Source organism: Rhea americana, unplaced genomic scaffold (genome assembly GCF_003343005.1).
Source record: "Rhea americana isolate MKP2758 unplaced genomic scaffold, rheAme1 scaffold_90, whole genome shotgun sequence".
Taxonomy (NCBI): Eukaryota; Metazoa; Chordata; class Aves; order Rheiformes; family Rheidae; genus Rhea; species Rhea americana.
Window position 1 is genome coordinate 3,580,398 of NW_028187089.1, and position 19,968 is coordinate 3,600,365.

At 41.9% G+C, this 19,968-nt stretch overlaps 1 protein-coding gene across 11 annotated transcripts in view; it reads left to right on the top strand.

Annotated features, from left to right (window-relative positions):
* Positions 1-17,638, top strand: part of LOC146584741 (H(+)/Cl(-) exchange transporter 5) — a 54,152-nt gene extending 36,514 nt beyond the window's left edge. For 8 of the 11 annotated variants that reach the window (XM_085324370.1, XM_085324377.1, XM_085324368.1 and 5 more), the window contains 11 exons: positions 782-933; positions 2,984-3,083; positions 4,529-4,713; positions 5,304-5,426; positions 5,909-6,115; positions 7,116-7,196; positions 8,002-8,544; positions 9,858-10,044; positions 11,136-11,534; positions 14,042-14,258; positions 15,363-17,638. In XM_085324370.1, coding sequence (XP_085180496.1) covers positions 782-933; positions 2,984-3,083; positions 4,529-4,713; positions 5,304-5,426; positions 5,909-6,115; positions 7,116-7,196; positions 8,002-8,544; positions 9,858-10,044; positions 11,136-11,534; positions 14,042-14,258; positions 15,363-15,453 — 2,285 coding nt within the window. In that variant the 3' untranslated portion in view covers positions 15,454-17,638. Of the gene's footprint in view, positions 63-781; positions 934-2,983; positions 3,084-4,528; positions 4,714-5,303; positions 5,427-5,908; positions 6,116-7,115; positions 7,197-8,001; positions 8,545-9,857; positions 10,045-11,135; positions 11,535-14,041; positions 14,259-15,362 lie in introns of all 11 variants that reach the window. The other 3 variants (XM_085324375.1, XM_085324374.1, XM_085324376.1) reach the window with 3 other exon arrangements.
* The last annotated feature ends 2,330 nt before the right edge of the window (positions 17,639-19,968 follow it).

Consider the following 19,968-nt stretch of genomic DNA (forward strand, 5'->3'; position numbering starts at 1 on the left):
CCCTCACCTTACCTGTCCTGCCCACGCCTGGTCTGCTCTCCTACCTGTGAAAGGACTGCCCTGTGAACAAAATTTTGGGAACCTCTATTTTTGAAACCTAACACCATCTCCCATGGGCTGGAGCAGATTAGAGAGAAGATGTAGTGATCTAGCAATAGCCTAGTTTATCTTCAATTTAATGAGGACTGTAAGCCCTTCAGTTAATGAGGAAAGGCACACCTCAAGGCCTGCTTTGGCCTCATCTCTGTCTCTGCTTTTGGAGTGCCCCTAACTTTCTCCAAGTAATGGCAGGAGGTCTTTAAATAGCTTTGGTTACTGCTTTCTCACATTCATTTTGTTCCTTTAATCTTTGACTAGATCACCTGGGGACCTGCTTCAACTCTGCCAGAGATTTTGAATATTCAGTTGCTCTTTTTCTTCTCCCTTCTTTTCTCCAGTGGCAAAATACAGCCATGGTGTGTTCTGGGTTTATCGAAAAGTTAAATCCAGATGTTAGTGTGAGTTTACTCTGGTTCCTGAACAGACATTTCTAGGAGCCAGCCCATCCCTGTATGAGCTGCTAGAGCTGGGGGAAGGGCATAGATGCATTGTGCAGCTAATCCCTGGAAGGCTTGCTTGCTGTATGTAGCTCAAGGAGCCATTCAATAGCTGTTTGCTTTCACTTACATCTGCATTGTTCCCCCTAAATCAGCATTTTGATGACTTCTTAGAAGTTTTGTTTTTTGTCCCTAAGAAGGGAGAAAACTAAGAAGGACTTAATTTGAATCCCCACCTCCAACAGGATTTTCCTCATATAATGGAGAAGGGATGAACGGCACAAACAAAATGATGGATTTCCTGGAGGAACCACTTCCTGGTGTGGGGACCTATGAAGATTTTAACACTATAGACTGGGTGCGAGAGAAGTCCAGGGACCGGGACAGGCACAGAGAGGTAATATTTCTTACTACTCTTTAATGGCACAGAAGGCAGAATAGTTAACTTGCCAATTCTGATCACTCCGGAGGCATGTGTGGGAGAAGTATCTAGTACGGAGTGATTGCTCCCAGAATGGGAATTGAGAGCTTCTACGTAAAATCCCTAGGTTGTGGAAGAAGAATGCAAAATGTTATGTGTCACAATTTATCAACTTTTCTCTGCCCACGGTTTGATTAAAAAAAGCTTTAGTGGACTTCTGATATACCTCTTTGGTGCCTTAATCACTCCTTTCCTTATGACATATTTAACTTACTGGATTGTGAAGTATAGCAAAATCTTCAGTCTTGTTTTTGGAAAATGCATCCTTATTATGTCAAATAGAAAGGAAGAATATAAGCATTCATTACACACAATGCTTATTGATAAAGAAGCAGGGGTATTTTTTTCCATCACACAATTTCACTTGTGAATGATGCTCATCTTCCTGGAACAAAATCACAGAATGGGTAAGGTTGGAAGGGACCTCTGGAGACCATCTAGTCCAACCCCCCTGCTCAAGCAGGGTCACCTAGAGCATGTTAGACAGGGTTGCATCCAGATGGGCCTTGAATTATCTCCAGAGAAGGAGACTCCACAACCTCTATAGACAACCTGTTCCAGTGCTTTGTCACTCTCATAGTGAAGAAATTTCCCCTCACATTCAGGCGGAACTTTCTGTGGTTCAATTTGTGCCACCCTGTACTGCATGTTTGAGAAAACTGAAGTACAGTTCTTTCAGGCTTCAGTCCCAAGACTTCCCCACTCAGTGCAGTTAAAGGAATCTACTTAGAATGCAAGAGATGCTTTGAATAAACTATTCCTGTCCCCAACATGCTCCTCATTCATGAGGAATGTGTGCTGGCAGAACTCTTGTAGGATGGTGACTGAGTCAAACTGGTCTGTTTGATAGCCAAGATAGGCTCCAAAAATATTTTTAGACACTAGCAGAACAACTCGGCTTAAACAGTATCTATATATTAATTTTCGCTGCCCGGTGTGTGGCAATATAGTATAATACCCAAACTGAGCAAATGCAGATGAGACTGAGGGCCCTGCGACCCATACCTCCTCCCCAGCAAATTTTCTGCTCTATGAATGACTGGAAGAAATCCCAAAGATTTCTAGCCATTACCCGCCCTCTCTTGCCCCTCGCTTTCTCCCAAGACATGTAGGTTTGGTTCAATAAAACGAAATAAAGGAGATGGTTTTACCTCATTCCCCTCCACCCACAAAATGCCCTGATTTAGTAGTACTTAAAGATGTGAATGAACAGTGTGCCTGTTGAAAGATGAAATCTAGAGGAAAAAGCTGATTAAAACATTCAGGCAGAAAGGATTCTTGCCTTATTTATTCCTGGTTTAGTATTTACTGTTTTTTGTCAATGTGCCTTTTTATCTGGGAATAATAAGCATTGTTCTGGAATGTTTCCATTGTGCGAGGGGGCCTGGGTAATTAAGAGACACAATGGCTGTTCTTTCATTCTTTTGTACAGTTGTCAAGAGCAGTGAGACTGACAGGCTTCAAACATTCATATCAGACAGGCAAACATGGGCCAGAGACTCCAAAGGAAGTCTTCATCAGGAGATGTACCCAGCAATTAGGAGTCCTGGCTTGGAGTGCAATCAGCACAAAATGATTCTAGGCCCAGTAGTTCATCTTGCAGTCATGCCAGTATTACATCTGCTGATCCTTTCAGGTCCAGCTAAGGAGGCCACTATCTATTCACCAGAATCTATTCCAGTCAAAGCAATGTCTGGTGTGCATGTGCTTTCACAGTTGCTGTGGTATCAGCACCCAGGCAGATGGCACGGGTAACTTGCTGGGACCAAACTGCTCTAGGGTTTCTTGAATGTTCACATTTGCTTGTGGCATCAAGTATTGTAACGATCACTTTTCTGACTAGGAAAAGTGAAAGTATTCTTGATCTACTCTTGTACATGTCCTAATCACAGCTCCTCTTACAATAACGATTGTAAAATCAGCTGTTGTGGTGGTGGTGTTTGTGTTTTTGTTTGTTTTTTTCTAGATTACCAGTAGAAGTAAAGAGTCAACATGGGCCCTGATACACAGCGTGAGTGATGCTTTTTCTGGCTGGTTGTTGATGCTTCTCATAGGGTTGTTAGCAGGTAAGAGCAAATCTCAATTTAAAACTAAGTACTAGGTCTATATTGCAGCATCAGGATTGATTCCTAGCACAAACCTATATCGTCAGAACAGGAGATTTTGTGACAGAAACATGGGCTATGTGAGAGGCTCCACTGATATTTTGTGGCTCTGGTAGTGCTTTGCCATTTGAGGAGGATTATTTTTTAATGTTTTGAGGCCACCTTTGTGTAAATAGCCAAATACAAAAGTCAAAAAGAAAACTGTCCTAAGTACAGTTTTGGGTCTTCTGCTAGTTACAGAGCTCTGAAACGAAGTCCAGCAAGACCCAGCTGATCAAATGCTGGGTAAGAGAGGAGGTGTCATGCTGTCAATGATCCTTGCTGAATGCTCTTCATTGGCAGTGGAAAGGCTGATGCCAAGTACTGTTAGCAAGAGTGCTTTGTTTGTTTGTTTGTTTTAAACTATTCTTAGGAATAAAAGGTCTTGAAGCCTTGGAATTTCCCCTGCATCTTGGAAGCTTCTTTCAGAGACTGACTGGCTGAGACCTAAATAACTTCAGAAGCAAACTTTGGACCCATCACAAAAGTCAATCAGTCAACTGCAGATATTCTTGATAGAAAGCAGCTAAACATTCATCAGGAGGGATGAAATTAAGTCTTCTGTTAATATTTATATTGAATAGCTACTAGCCAGTTTTTTATTAACCAGAAGATTCACTAAATGTTTAGCTTTGCCTCTGGAGTCTGCTAGCTTTTGCTCATGCAGCTCAGAAGGTGCCACTCCTGAACTCTGTTGTGTTGATTTTACATTTTAGTAGAGAGTTCAGTTGATCACAGCATTCTTCTGTGAGGCTGTGGAAGTTTTTAACACAAGAACATGAATTCACTTGAAGTTCCTTCTTTTAAAATCTGAGCTTCTTTCTTACTCTTTGTTTCACTTGGCATAGTTGTGACTGTGTGTGTGTGTGTGTGTGTGTTAATTGGGATTGGAAACATTTCTCAAAATTCAATGTTATTCCTGTCACAGTCTCAGTGCTGTTTAACTCTTGGATTTGTGTTTTTGTGCTAGAGACAGTAGTGTGTTTTCTCTGTATCCCCCTGAAATGTGGTAAATCCCTTTCTGCTTCTCAGACTACTTGCCATGTTGTATTTAATAAGTGGCCTTTCAGTGTAATTCAGAAAAAAATAACTTTTAATGACTTAGAGTGGCTTTTTGTATAATGTGCAAGGGTTAGCTTTTGAAATATTATGAGGCATGCTTAGTTTCCTAGCTTTTTCAATTTATACTTGCTTAAGCCTTCCCTTTAGTCCTCTAAAGAATAAAAGTAAATTGTAAGGCAAAAATAGCACTACTGCCCTATTTGTTAGTAGGTAAAACAAAAATGTTTAGAGTATACTGTAACATTCAGATATGTGTGTGCATGAGATGGTTATCAAATTTTAATTTTTTTCCACTCCTCTAATAGGTTCCTTAGCTGGTCTGATAGACATCTCTGCCCACTGGATGACAGATCTGAAAGAAGGAGTGTGTCTGGCAGGTTTCTGGTTTAACCATGAGCACTGCTGTTGGAAGTCTAACACAACGTTTACAGACAGAGACAAGTGTCCAGAATGGAAGAGCTGGTCACAACTTATTATTGGCCACGGGGAGGTGATGTGTGTCTACTGTTTCCCCTACCCTGCATTGTCTCTTGGTAGTGATCTATATAGTCAGAAGTGCAAACACTAAGTGTTTCAGTGGTTTGACATCTGTTGCTGAGGTCATCCAAGGGTGTAAATAAGCTCAGACAAGTTCCTTCTGTGTTGCCCTGAGGAGGGAGGCAGAAGCTTGATGCATTTAAAAAAATAAAAATAAAAAGCTTTGTTTTACTTATATGTTTGAGACTCACTACTTGCTTGGAGGATATTTTACACCTGAACCTTTTTAGAGTGATTCTGAATTAGCCTAACTCCTGTGTTTCTGGCAGCTCTATCCAATGGAAAGCCTGCTTGACTAGAACAATGTCGGTATACTTTGTTTACCGTTTTACATAGTGCTGTCTGAAAATATGATTAGTACCCCCTAACCAAACAAACCTAACTTGTCCTTGAAGCCACAACTGTTTGTGGTTCCTTTCATTCTTGACTGATGATGAGATTACCTGCTATTTCTGTGTTGATTGCACTTCCTTCAGTACATAGGTTTGATATGATCTTTGTTGAACTATCTATCTAAATTGGGGCACTTTCTCTGCATTTCAGGGGGCGTTTGCATATATTCTCAACTACTTAATGTACGTTATCTGGGCCTTGTTGTTCTCCCTTCTTGCTGTGTTACTTGTAAAGGGATTTGCTCCTTATGCCTGTGGCTCTGGAATTCCAGAGGTGAGTGAGATTGAGCAAAAGCGTTCTGTTAACTTGAGATAGCGGTCCACAATCCAAAGATTACTTGCTGCTGTGGAATAACACTTTCTTGCACTTGAGAGATACGCAGCGGTTTAATTTGTGCTTTATTTCAAACTTAATCACAGAAACATATCTAATATCTTAAATATCCATGTAATCCCTTTAAAAAATGGTATATATTAGCATTTACTGCAGGAGGTACAAGAAAAATGCACAGTTTGTATAAAGAGCTACAAAAAACTGGTGTCAGGTTATCTTTCAGTAGCCCAAAGGAAAGGCTCAGATAGCTGTTTCAGACTTTGAATATAGAACCAACTGCATGTTACTTTTGATAGTTGGAAAGGGACTTCTGAAAGCTGTGGGGGAAAGTTGAAGGCAGGGGTTGGGAGCACGTAATAAAATGAGAGCCCTGACCAGGGCTTGAATGAAAGCCTGTAGAACTTTATGTGCTTTACTTCCAGATCAAAACTATCTTAAGTGGTTTCATCATTAGAGGCTACCTGGGCAAGTGGACGCTGATCATCAAAACCATCACGTTAGTGTTGGCAGTGTCCTCTGGCCTGAGCTTGGGAAAAGAGGGCCCCCTGGTGCACGTTGCCTGCTGCTGTGGGAACATCTTGTGTCATCTCTTCACCAAATACAGGAAAAATGAAGCAAAGCGCAGAGAGGTAAAATAAGACTGTGGTGCCATCAGACTGCTGAGATAGTGAGGTGGGAGACTGGGTTTGGTGCTTTGCCCTGAATGTGAGTTGTTCCTTGTTTGGCATGTTCTCAGTATGCCTCAGCACAATGCTTAGTTAAAACAAAAGCTGTCTCTGTAGAAGGTGACACCACATCATTCCCCTGGCATAGGTAGTTACCTGATTTGTAATGGAAATGTTTGTTGGTGGTAACTTGCTCCGTTCTGGAAGGCTTGTTAGTGTTTGCCGTGTATTTCCATAAGCTCTTAGGAGTGTCTGAGGGACTTGGACCTGGCCATATGAACAGACTGAAGAGCTTTGCTTACGAGGACACACTGCAGTTATGATGGACACGGTATAAGAACAAAGCTAATGTGTCACATGAAGCTCATAAGTGTTCCCTCACAGCGTTTTAAGGCTTTTTTTTTCCCCAAAAAAAAATCACTGCAGAATAAATACTGTGAGATGCATAGTATTACATTGGCCAAATTATCATCTGGCAAACCAGGAAAGACAGAACCCACCCTGTGGGCAAGCAGAATTTTGGAAGGCTTTGCAGGGTCTCTACTGACACTTGTCACTGCATTCTGAGAAGTGATATGAATGTGACACGAACAAACATGGCAATAGTGAGTGCTAGGAGATGAATTGTTATTCTTCTTTATTGAAGCTTTATCTAAGGGGAAGCATAGCTTCAGATCAAATGAAACAGAAAAAAATAATTACAAGCTGTGTCAGCCCTACTAATTGAGGGGGAGGAGGGGCTGTTTAAACACTAATTTTTGCTTAGCTACTTGTGGATTGCAATACTTTTCCCAAGAGATTTAGCTTACTATCCTTTTCCCTGCTATTCCTAAAACAGATCACACTACCTTACTCTGCACACACTGGAGATAAAAGTAGTACATATTTAAGTAAAGCAGATCATTTAAAAAAGGGGAAGGCAGAGGGGAAGCCCTAAAACTTCTGACTTCAGTTTTTCTCTTAGGTTTTATCAGCAGCTGCAGCTGCTGGTGTGTCTGTAGCTTTTGGTGCACCGATTGGAGGAGTGCTCTTTAGCCTGGAAGAGGTAACATCAGCATTTTGTATTAGCTCTTGGCAAGCTGTTTTATTGCAAGAACTGATTCTGCTGTTTAAAAATACAGCCCACCCGTAACAGCTTGGATATAGAAGGGAGAGCCAATTAAATGCTGCTTGATGGATTTACAGGGGTCTGCTAAGCAACCTAAAAGTTTACTGGGGCTTCAGTTAACTCTCATGAATACTGGGGAACTTATTTCAAAGGATTTAAATCTGTAGCTTGGCAATAAATTTTTTCTCCCAGTCTACCTGTGCTCCTCAGCACTGACTACTCACACTCACAGCCTTTCTTACGTTTTCCATGTCCCCTGTCTCCCTTACAGGTCTGTCCTTAATATACCTCAAAATAAGCTTTTATTTAGCTTTAGACCTTTTTCTTCCAAAGAAACTTCTAATTTCATTGTTTTGCCCCAGACATGGAATAGCTCACTGTTATTGGTCACACTCCTGCACCTTGCAGAGCATGTCAGACAAATAGTTCTCTGGATGCTGCTCATAGCTAATCTGTAACACCTTGTATTATGTAAATAAGACATCTCTACTTAAGGGATCAAAAAGGCATTTTTTTGCATTGAAAGTATACAGCTCAGGGCTCATCCTCATCACTGTAATCTATGAAGAATGGAGCTCAAAATCAAGTCTGGGTACCTGCCTAAAGAGGAGGGTGTCTACCCAGTAAGCATCAATCTCAGTGCTTGTTTATACTTCATGCAGTGGTGGTTTTATTACTGTGCAGTAATTGATGTAGTGACAAGTAATGAAGTGACTGAATCTGCCTTTTCCTTCCTTTATAGGTTAGTTATTATTTTCCTCTTAAGACACTGTGGCGTTCGTTCTTTGCTGCTTTGGTAGCTGCGTTTACTCTGCGGTCCATCAACCCTTTTGGGAACAGCCGCCTAGTTCTCTTCTATGTGGAATTTCACATGCCATGGCATCTTCTGGAGCTTATACCATTCATCCTTTTGGGAATATTTGGTGGGCTTTGGGGAGCTTTCTTCATTCGCAGCAACATTGCCTGGTGCAGGCGACGCAAGACAACCAGACTTGGCAAATACCCAGTGCTGGAGGTGTTTGTAGTGACTGCAATCACAGCTGTTCTGGCCTTCCCCAATGAATACACCCGAATGAGCACCAGTGAGCTGATTTCTGAGCTATTCAATGACTGTGGGATTTTGGACTCTTCCAAGCTCTGTGAGTACATGAATGATTTCAACAGTACCAAAGGGGATGACCTGCCAGACCGAGCTGCTGGCCCGGGAGTTTACACAGCTATGTGGCAGCTGGCTTTGGCCCTTATAATGAAAGTCTTCATCACAATCTTCACCTTTGGCATGAAGGTGAGAATTGCCTGTAGAGAAGCTCAAATTCAGGGTTTCTGCAGCAAATGAGAAGAATGCTAGTGGAGCTTTATTTGCTTCATAGATAGACATGCTCTCTTCCTCACACTTTGCCAAAAAGGGGGAAAAGTGTGCTTTTTATTGGGGGGTGGGGGGATAATAGAGCATGATTGTTCTGAGGGCACTGGAGCCTCTTACCCTGAGTGTGGCTATCAGATGGAGTAACTATCAGATGCTGGTATGTTTGGGCTTCACCAGCCCATTTTCTGAATACTGAGAGTTTTTAGATTGCTTTTCCTTAAGCTTTTTTGATACTCCCTTATATATGTAATAGTTAATTGCAGAGTGGTTTGAGATCTTTGTTTGTAAATGCTTGCTTGTATGAAAGCTGTTCGTTGGTCAGCTGTATTTGTCAGCTGCCTCCTGGGCAGTGAATATACTGCCTAGCTCTGACCTTTACTTAAGTGCGATATTAGCAGGAGGGGGCTAAGCACCCCCGCAAACACACACCCCGTGGTCTCTTGACTGGGTCTCCCAGTAAAGGTGAGCCCACCCTACAGGTTTGCACTTCCTTGCTTTAGTGATGTGGCCTGTGACACTCAAGGGCAGTCCTCAAGTACCTGAGAAAGATTATGTGATGTATCAAAAAGTAATATATGAAAGGGGGCAGGGAGGGGAAAAGTTTCTCTGACTTCAAAAAACAGGAGCTTTCAAAGTCCAAAAACATCTGAAGTAAATGCAGTGGTGAAATGTTCTGACAGTGGTGTTTCTGGATATGACGTGCTGTATATACTATTTCTAGACACCTCTGCTTTCAAGATCGTATTTGAATTGCAGACAGGGAGGGAGGATTATTCTGCTTCTAGTAGGTGAAACTAGTAGAGCTGGAAAATACTATGCATGCGGTTAACAAGTAGTCATTTGATTGGAAAGACTGGGGGAGGGGGGAAGTGCTAGTGGTGTGCAGGTGAGACTTTGGTGTACTTTCATTGTAGATAAACTTTTTAAAAAAGCTTGTTCTGGTCTGTATGGCTATTTCTCCTGCTCAGAAGCAAGTAAATTGAAACTGTTACAGAGACTTTAGACCATGGGTTAATTCATTAAGGACAGTGGCATACCCAGTGCTTTCCCCTGTCAGTTCAAGGACACAAGGTGATACTCTTCCCTTCCTGCACAGAAATGGTGGTAGGAGAGATGTTGGAGCAAGGCAACTTTATTGATTTTAACTTTAGCATAACCTCTAATACAGTCAGCCTACCCTTTGAACTTTTCTTCCTGAGAAATGCCATGTTTACTGATGTGTTTTCTCATAGGTCCCTTCAGGTCTCTTCATCCCCAGCATGGCAGTTGGTGCTATAGCAGGCAGATTGCTAGGAGTAGGAATGGAGCAGCTGGCGTTTTACCACCATGACTGGGTCATCTTCAGTGGCTGGTGCAGCCAAGGGGCTGACTGTATCACTCCTGGCCTTTATGCAATGGTTGGGGCTGCAGCGTGTCTAGGTAAGCAAGATGTCTTTTGAAATCTGAGGTGCAAGTCTGAGACTTGGCTAGGGTAAAGAACTGTAGGAAAGACTAAAATGCTGCTGCTATTCTTGCGGTCTGGAACAGTGGACTTCATCTCAAGAGCAGGAGACTTGGTAGTAATATGTGTAATGTTTCTCATCTTTCTACCTCCTTTCAATGGCATGAACATATCCTTGGATGTAATAGGTTTCAGTGGGGAATCGGTTGACTCCACAGATCAAACAAAAGAAATTGGCAAAAGATTTTAGATTTTTCCTGTAGGTTCTCAAGTCTTGTTCTTGTTCTGGCCATCAATGTTATAACACAACAAGTGTTGTTTGGTGGTTTATTTTTTTTGTGTGTGCTAACACTGCTCCTATGTGGCAAAAAATCCTGTTGAGAAGTTAAATGCATGTGACTGAACTTCACTTTCACTGCAATCCTCAATAGTCTCCTTCTCAGAATAGCATATTTAATTCTTAAAGTACTGCTTTATGGTATTAGGAAAAATTTTTATTTAAGGAGCAGTCAAAGCTCGTGAATCTGTTTATGGAGGTGTGTGTAAAGCCCTTCTAAGGCATGACTAGACTCTTTAGAAGCTAATTTTGGAGTTAATTTTTTCTCATGTTAAGTAACAGGATAATCTTTCTAGCAAATTGTCGTTGCTATTATATACTATTAAGTGGGAAGTTTTGAACAGACACATCGCATTTGTGGATCAGAAGATCTGCTATCAAAGGACATTTGATGCTGGGTTTTGTCCAATTAGCTGATTGAAATTCATGCAGTCTTGCAGGTTGCTGAGTTCTGAGAAGGACCCATCAAGAACTATGTAGCAAGAGGGCCCCTGAAACCAACCCATGACATAATACTAGAAAGCACAGTTGATTTTAATACCATGTCTTGTTCATATTTGGTTTCCCTTGCAATGCTGAAGGTGATGCCTGTTTCCTAGGTAGGAGTTCAGCAGGACAACTATTTTCTAATGCAAGAGTTTGTCTTTATGGTTTAGCAGGGGTCAGCTGTAGCACATGTCAGGAACAGCTCTACTGACTGATGTGGTCTGTCTTGCTGTGTTCTGCTTGTAGGTGGGGTGACTCGAATGACAGTGTCACTGGTGGTTATTATGTTTGAACTCACTGGTGGACTGGAATACATAGTTCCTCTGATGGCAGCAGCCATGACCAGCAAGTGGGTGGCAGATGCCATTGGGCGGGAAGGCATTTACGATGCCCATATCCGTCTCAACGGCTACCCTTTCTTGGAAGCCAAGGAGGAGTTCTCACACAAGACGCTTGCAATGGATGTAATGAGACCACGGAGGAACGATCCTCCTCTGACTGTCATCACTCAGGACAGCATGACAGTAGAAGATGTTGAGGCCATAATCAATGAAACAACGTACAGTGGCTACCCGGTGGTGGTGTCACGGGAGTCCCAAAGGCTTGTTGGATTTGTCCTCAGGAGAGACCTCATCATTTCAATTGGTAAGTGAAGAGAGACAAGATATTGTGTAGTTGAACAATGCATTTAGAGGCTTAAATGGCACTGACTGTAACTTGCTTCAGATTCAAACATCCAACTGTGATGGTGAATATGCTTACTGAAGCTAACATCCCCATCCCCCAGCAGTATGGAGTTTGTAAACGTTGAGAGTGAAGAGCAGTGCAGCTTACACAGTGCAAGTAGTGCAGCTCTGATGAATTCATAAACCTTAAGGCACCAATGTGGAGCATGGGACTTCTTACCAACAGGAACTAAGCCTCCTTGTCTTTGTGTCTTGTAGATGTGGAAAGCTTTCATAATTGTTAATATCTCCAATCTTGCTATATTACATTTAAGAAAAAAAGTCTAGTTGGAAACTAGGTGTATGTACTGAATATTGGGTCACTTCTGAGGTGGCACTGTTAAACCTATAAATATAAATGTTGAGAGAGGAAACTCTCTCCACACCACTGTAAGCCAGCCCAATGTTTCACTACTTTCATTTGTGCCCTGCATTATTTGTTGTGAAGCGGGCGGTATGTGGTGCTGGCAGAACTTGATGAAACACTGTTCTGTCATCACTCAGATGCAGTTTCTGTCTGTGATGTGAGTTGAGATTGGAAACAACATTTGTGCCCTTGCCATATCACAATTAAGAGCACATTGAAGGTTCTTCTTGCTCTTCTGTTTCCTGGAAACTTGCAACTGCTGTTTCCTGACATCAGAAGCTGAAGTACTGATTTTGGTCATGGTGACTCTTGCTGGCTTATGTGGGATGGTATTTCTTTTGTTGATGAGTCAGGAAACATCTGAGTATTATCAGGGTTGAGGGGCGTTTTAGTTCTTTTAAAAACTGCCTGCACTGAATTGAAGGCTGAGGCTGGGCATAAGGGCACCAAGCCCCACACACCTTGCCTGATTAGTCCTTATCRATTGTATCTAGCAGTAGCTTGGGCTCAAACATCTGCACTAAGCTTTGGAGAGCTGGACTTACCTTGATCAACACTTCTTTGTGCGGTCACTAAGCAGGTTTGTTCAAGCCATGTGGTGAGCTGGATAGGAGAACCAATCCAGCTAAAAACTCATTTTTTTTCTCATTGCTGGGTTAGCTTCCTGCAGATCTGCTCACTGTTTCAGCTCTCCTTGGGGCTACATGAACACTGGTGCAAATGAGTAGGTGAGAAGAGAGTGGCAGTTACCTTGAGAGAAAAGCAGGTACATGATTGTTAAATAGCAAAATCTCAAGTTACTAAACACATGTAAAGTCTGTGGTGTGTTCTCCAGGACATGTTTTAATGCACCATTTCAGTTCAAACTTGAGAACTTTCTGTAGGGACAACATGAAGTTCTGGTCCTGAGCTAGCTTCATCCCGTGGTGGTACTGAGTAGCTTTTGTAGTTAAGTTGTCTGCAGCTGTGAATCAGCTCTGGCTTTTCCCTCTGTTTTAAAGTAGGTTTTCAGTGCCAGTTTTAGGACATGTGCAATATAGCCTTTCGGAGCATGCGTTTATTGCTCTTGAGTTCTCTTGATTAAATATCTGGCTAGATGTTAATGACAATATGGAAGCAAATATAGAAAAAGCACACTATWGTATTTTAATTACGTACATCTCCTTCTGTCAGGCTGCTTTGTGGTATGACTGTGATTTCTTGGTTTTGTAGTGTTCAAAATCTCCAGGGACTCTTTGAGAGTAACCTATTTCCCAAGATAAGCACAGGAAGGCATTGTTGTGTGCTACAGGATCAGATTTAGCTTTTGGTAGCCTGCAAAGGTATCCAGTCAAGTAATGAAAATATCAAATCAGAGCTATGATACAGCAGGCATCCAAACTGCCCATGTAGGAGGAGAGCTGTAATGCACTACTGTAAATATCTGAGCAGTGGCAAGTACTTAAGCCCATACTGAGCTGTTCTCTATTCTGGACTCTAGTTCATGTGCGCAGAGCCTAGCCAGCAGGTGAAGTGCTTGAAACTGCTTCTTTAGCTGCTCTGCAGGGGACCTAGATCAGTGAATGGTGAAAGTATAAAGCATATTATCTAATCACTCTTAAAACTAATAAGTTAAAGGTCTCAAGAATTTGCATTTATGTAGCACTTACTCCATTGCACTTCCTCTGAATGGGAAATGTGTGCAGTAGTGGGTATTTCTGGAGAGAAATAGATTTTCTCTAAAAGTTTCCAGGTTTTTGGCTAGCAGAAAATGCTGAGATGTGTGGCAGCCTTGATGTTTAGGCAAAACACTAACATGGTAGGCTGACCTGTAGTAGATTTCATCTTCAGGGTGAAATATTGGAGTCCTTGGAGGTAATGATACAATTATTGAAAGATAGGAGGGAAACATTGCATCTCTACTTGAGACTTTAGGTATAGCCTTGCGAAAGTGTGGGTGAAGTGAAGGAATGGATCTTTGTTAAGGTCGTCCCAGTGTGGCCAGAGAGAGAAAAGCTTCTATTTAGAAAAGGAAAGGAGGAGTGATATTTAATCAAATATTTCATACTTCCTTTTTCCAGAAAATGCCCGGAAGAAGCAGGATGGCATTGTGAGCACTTCAATTATTTATTTCACTGACCACTCTCCTCCACTGCCTCCGAGTTCCCCATCCATGCTGAAACTCAGGAGCATCTTGGACCTCAGTCCTTTCACAGTGACAGATCAAACACCCATGGAAATTGTCGTGGATATATTCCGCAAGCTCGGATTACGCCAGTGCCTGGTCACTCACAACGGGTAAGAATGCTGCAGGCAGGCCCAGGATCCTGTAGGATAATGTTGATTTACTTATAGATCTGAGTCAGGACCTGCTGTCCTTCAAGTGAGCGAAGGCCTCCAACATGCAGAGCACTCAGTACCAACCAGAGCAACTGTGACTTGGAAACAAGCAATTGTGGAAGCCCTAAGCTGCTTTTGGTTTAGGCAATAACAGAAACTGTGTAAAGCTAGTGAAATGGTGACACAGACCCATATGGTGATGGGTCTGACATCCCTGACACAGATGGAAAGGGCTCACGACCTCTTCCATCTCAAATCTAGTCACGCACATTGTGTAATGCCTTGAATTCACTTTGGCGTCAGTTCAGAAATTGTGTGTGTGTGTGTTGAGGCAGGGATGAGTGAACGCAAAGAATTAAAACTATTGATAGTGACTTAAAAATGTTCACTGAAGTGAGACTCTATAAAAAGAATTGTTCTCTGTGTTACCAGATACGTTACTGATGCAGTTGGACTAATAGAGCTATTCCACTTCTGACAGAAAATGGCATTGTTAACCTAACACTTCCCAGCAGAAGTTTTGTTTTATTAGTCCCCTGCATTAGTGACTGTTGGCATGGCTGAGAACAACTCCTTTTATTTTATTTTGTGGGGGTTTTTTTGTGTGTTGTGGTTTTTTTGTGTGTTGTGGTTTTTTTGTGTGTGTGTGTTGTGTTTTTTTTTTTTTTTTTTTTTTTTTTTTTTTTTTTTTTTTTTTTTTTTTTTTTTTTTTTTTTTTTTTTTTTTTTTTTTTTGAAATTAAAGCTGCTGAGAGTATCAGGAATGAAAATGCAGTCCTAGAAATTCAAAGCGATCTTTTTGGAGAAGGTTGGTGGGTGTTAATGAAAACTATTAACACTTGTCTTTTGGCTCTAATCTTCCCTATGTTTTGTATGAAATACTAAAGGAATATCTGATTGGGGTTGGTGAACACTATACTTCATGTGGAGTAGCTGCACTGGGATCCAAAATAGTGCTTTGACTACTGCTGAGCATTACAGATTATCACCTGAGAAGCCTTGTGAGGGTTGAGGATATGCCCTATGGGAGCTGATGCACTAATAATGTATGTTCATTTTTTAGGAAGCTACTTGGGATCATTACCAAAAAGGATGTATTAAAGCACATTGCACAGCTGGCTAACCAGGACCCAGATTCTATACTCTTCAATTAAAGGCAGACTAATAGGTATTGTGTGTTCGACACAGAAGGAACTTTATAATTAAGATCTTGAATATTCTTTCCTATTTTTATTGAGACCTTGGAACTGTTTTTGGCATTACCTTCTATGGAGCTGAAGAAGATTATATATATATATATATATATTTTTTTTTCTACAGGATAACCAATTGCACTACCTAATCTGTGGAAATTAATCTTATCTTTAGAGAAAAAGGACTTTATTTACATTCCTTTTGTGAAGTTGTATTGGAAAGATTCCATGAAGGAGTAAAAGCAAAATGCTACAGAATTCTCTCTCTCTCTCTCTCTCTCTCTCTCTCTCTCTGTGCATTCTTGTAACTAATGTGGGGAGGAAAAGACAAGGACCCAGTTCTGGGTCTTCAGAAGCTTTGAAGGAGAAGGATGATTTTTGCATGCATCATTCAGGTGGTGGCAGAAAAATATGATTGTAACTCAGGGGCAGTGTATTTCTGATTAGCCACTTAGTCATTCTATTTTTGACTGTAGAAGGAGAAACAGAAGGAGAGAGAAAAAAGAAGGGGGGGGGGGAAGAGACAAGACGGCTTTGTAACTGGCCCAGTAGAAGAGCTCTACTCCTTAGTTATCAGTATTGGCTAGCTGAGGACATTTTGGTGAAAGAAGGAAAACAAACAAAAAAATGCACCCAGAGAGCAGATCTGCTTAAAACTGGACTCAATATTTGATTGGGAAGAAGCTTGTTTTGGTTACTCTTTTGTGAATGTATTTAACTTCACTCTGTGGCTTGCTTGCTAGGAGAATCTAAAGGAGGCAGGAGTTAATGGTTGTATTCTTGTCATTTTTCTTTCTTAGATATATGTCTAAGGATTTCTCCTCCTGATTTCTCTTGATCCTGTAACTGAAATGGCAAAGACTGAGTTCTAAGTTATTGCCCTGGCTTTACTGCACTTCCAAACAATCCCTGATCACATTAGATATTGCACAACTGACCTCTTCCTTAATCAGCAGTGTGTTACGTTGTTAAGGATGTCTTAATGAAGACTCCTCTACCCAAGATATTTACATAAATGTATATTCTGTTCCCTGTTCTTCTCCCCAGTCCTGCTCCAAACTCAGGCTCAAATCCTGACTCTAGGATTGAGAACACTGCCACTTCATGTATGTTCACCACTTGATCTCTCCTTTTACCAACAACTATGCAATAAAAACCCTTTCTGACCACTGTCAGCAAAATGACTTGTCCCTCAGTTGTTCTATTTCAAGTCTGTGCTTCTCAAATCCCTGTCCTAGATTTTATCAAATTATTTTTTTTCTGTTAATAAAAACTGAAATTTTGAAAGTGTATAAATGCATTTGGAAGCCAGTGGTATTCACCATGGCTTCCATCTAGAGCAGGCTTTATTTTACTGTCTGTGACTGAGGATTGTTACTGGAAACAGAGCTTCCGTTCATCTCTGGCTCACCTGGGCATCCAAAAGGTAGCCTCAAGCCAACCGTCCACATGAAGGGAGCCAGGCTGTCATTGAGTGGTGGCCAAAAATTWAGGAGTTGGAGAAATGAGTGAGAACTCTAAATCTGCTTCCTGATGGACAAACCTCTGGCTGTTAAACACATGTTGCACGTTGCACAAGCATGCCTCTCTGGCAATCTCAACTGAAGAGGCCATGGCGACTAAACTGCCCTCATCCTTGGCTGAAGTACCTTTGGAACAAGGCTGAGGCATCACTGGCAGGAAGTGATGAGGTGTCAACCTGAGACTGCTACCCCAGCCCATAATAAACCTATTCTGTAGGTAAATGTCTGGAATTGGCAGGAAATTTTACCCTCTTGAAAACTCTCGAGTATAAACAAACTCTGCATCTCTACTTTGAACAGAAGTCATTTATTTATTTTTCAAAGCCATCCAGCAACATATATCAGTCACCACTGCTTTAACGCTGCAGTGAGATGATGTCTGCCAGTTGAATTATCGTATGATTGAAGTGGACTTGGACCAAAATGTTACTACTGGATCAGAGAAATAAATGTCTTGACTTTGTCTGTGGTGTTTTTGTGCAGCAGGAGATCTCTCACTCTGTTCATGCTTATGTCCTACTCTTAGAGGCTTATCCCTATAGATGCCCTATAAGTCTGTGTCTGAGTTTAGGGAAGAAGCTTTCTGGTGTGGGTGTTTTTTTTTTTTTTTTTTTTTTTTTTTTTTCCCCAATAAACTTCCAACTTCCTTGCAGGCTCCCTCCAGAGAACATCTTTGCAGATGCCTTTCTTTCCCATGCAGGATACTGTTTGCTTTTGGAGTTAATGTGCTGAGCACTGCCCTCACAGAGTGGAAAAGGAATGACTTTCTGGGAGATTGGTGGTAGCGCACTGCATGCCAGCAAAATAGCAGGATCTGCTGAAAGGAAAACCCATTCACAAGCTGGACTATTGCAGTTGGCAAGTGCCTTATCTAGGGATGAGTAGATCCTGGCAGACCAGGGACAGCAGACTCTGTCATACAGGTTTGGAGGCTTTTGAAGTCCAACCTTCCCAGGTAGCATCAGGTAAACTGGAGGGGTGCTTGAAGAGGAAGGAGTCCTCCTGGAAGGCCTCTYGCAATGGGCCTGCAGTAATGAGTTCCTGGGCTCAGGGCAGAAAACATCTGTTTGGTACCCTGACAAACCATCAGGTAACCACGTGGCATCTCTTCACCTCCTGGAAGCTGGCTTTGACTGCTGTTCTCTTTGCCAGTACTGCCCCTTTCTGAGCTATCAGCTGGTTGTGTTATCTGATGGCCCTGTCAGCTAGAGTGTTACCCGATGAGCTGCAAAATAAGCTTATTCTAGGGTTTCTGAAGGTGATGTTAGTCTATAGAGTTGGGCAATGAACCATCAGTGAGCCTGCTGGGTGACTTTGCAGTGTGAGCGAATTGTCCTCAAAAGGTTGGCCTGAAAAAATCACGGATGCTGGATTTGTAGGAAAGCCTGATAAAGCTGGGTTTTATAGGGCCTTAGTTCTAGCTGGAGATAAGATTTTGAGTCCTTGCTGTGCCAAACCAAACGTAGTGACGACAGGCAAATAAAGGTTTCAATGGTAAAAGCCTCTTTGCAAGCCTCTGTGAAGGAGAAACCTGCCTGTTGTCTGAAAAGATCTCTGCCTTTGTTTTGAAAAGGAAAGCTTGTAATATTATTTTTGTATTTTTTTTTAACTCAATCACTTTCTACATTGGTTCTGATCAATAAAACTGTCTTGAAAAGAGGTTCTCCTGCCCTGGAGTGTTTTAGCTGCTGTAAAGTGTTTTGCCTCATCCCCTTGTTGCTTTTGTGTTGCTTTACCTTCAGAGTGACTCCAGGAGGAGCCATAGGGTTTCTCATCAGGAAGCAGCACATTGTGCATGTCATCTCCAGCGAGAATTCAGAGAGGAAGATGAAAAATGATTGTATAAATCTGTAAACTTGAAAACTAAAACCAGGCCTGTGAGCTCACTAGCTAATCAAGAAATGTGGTTTGCAGCACGTGGTTGAACAACCAGAGATATGGCTGGTGTTGATGTTCTTTTAAACACTTTCTCATCTATTGTTGAAACCGAACTTTGGGGGTGAGTCTCTGTGTGAGGAGATCATCTGTCTATAAATTCTTTTCTTACCCTAAAAATGAAGGGAAAGCGGGAGGGGGTTATATTTCATATAACATTATGAAATCTGTTATTCAGGACCATTTCTGGGAGAGGTTCAGATGCCTATTCTAGCTTTGGTCTTCTTAAGGGTGGGTTGTGATTTGGGCTTGACTTCCTCTTCCAGGGAGGGTACATGCTAGGAGTTGAACATGACCAAAAAATGCATGAAATAGCTGATGATGGAAACTTGGAGCCATTGAACTGGTATGCTCTCAGCTACACTCTCCTGCTTGACCTGTGTCCTTCCCTTGGCCAAGGAGAAAAGCTCCATTCTCTGAACTTTGCTTTAATGAAATACAGTGTAAAACACATCATGATTCCTCCTTCTTTTCACCATATCTGGTGCCAAACTGGTCTAAGACAGCAGATACACAGGGTATTTGTGGGTGGGAGGCAGGGTGGTGGAAGGGGCATTTCTTGGGTCACAAATCTCATTTGCAGATTTGTCCAGACTCCTATTGATGAGCAGAAGAGAGGATCAAAGAGAGAGTGGTGACCAGCGTGGCAGATACCTTCTTAGGTCTCCCATACCGTTGGGAACAATGCTGAGGAATCCAGGAAGTGGAACTGTTTATTCTCGTACCCCTGGCTTGTCTTACTTGGATTAGTAAAGGGGAAAACTGCAGAGCTAGTCTTCCCTGTGGTACATGGGATGTATGGGTCTAGATCAATCCAGCTCAGCTGCTTCCTTGAATACAGCCTGCTCCTCTGAAAGGGAGAGCATGTTCAGAGCCACGGAGAGAGACTTGGGCCAGGAGATGGCTGTGCTGAGAGAGAAGCAGGAAAGAAATGTAGATTTGTGACACAGAAGATCATGTTGACCATGAGCCAGTAATGTGCCTTTGCGGTCAAGAAAGCCAATGCTATCCTGGGGTG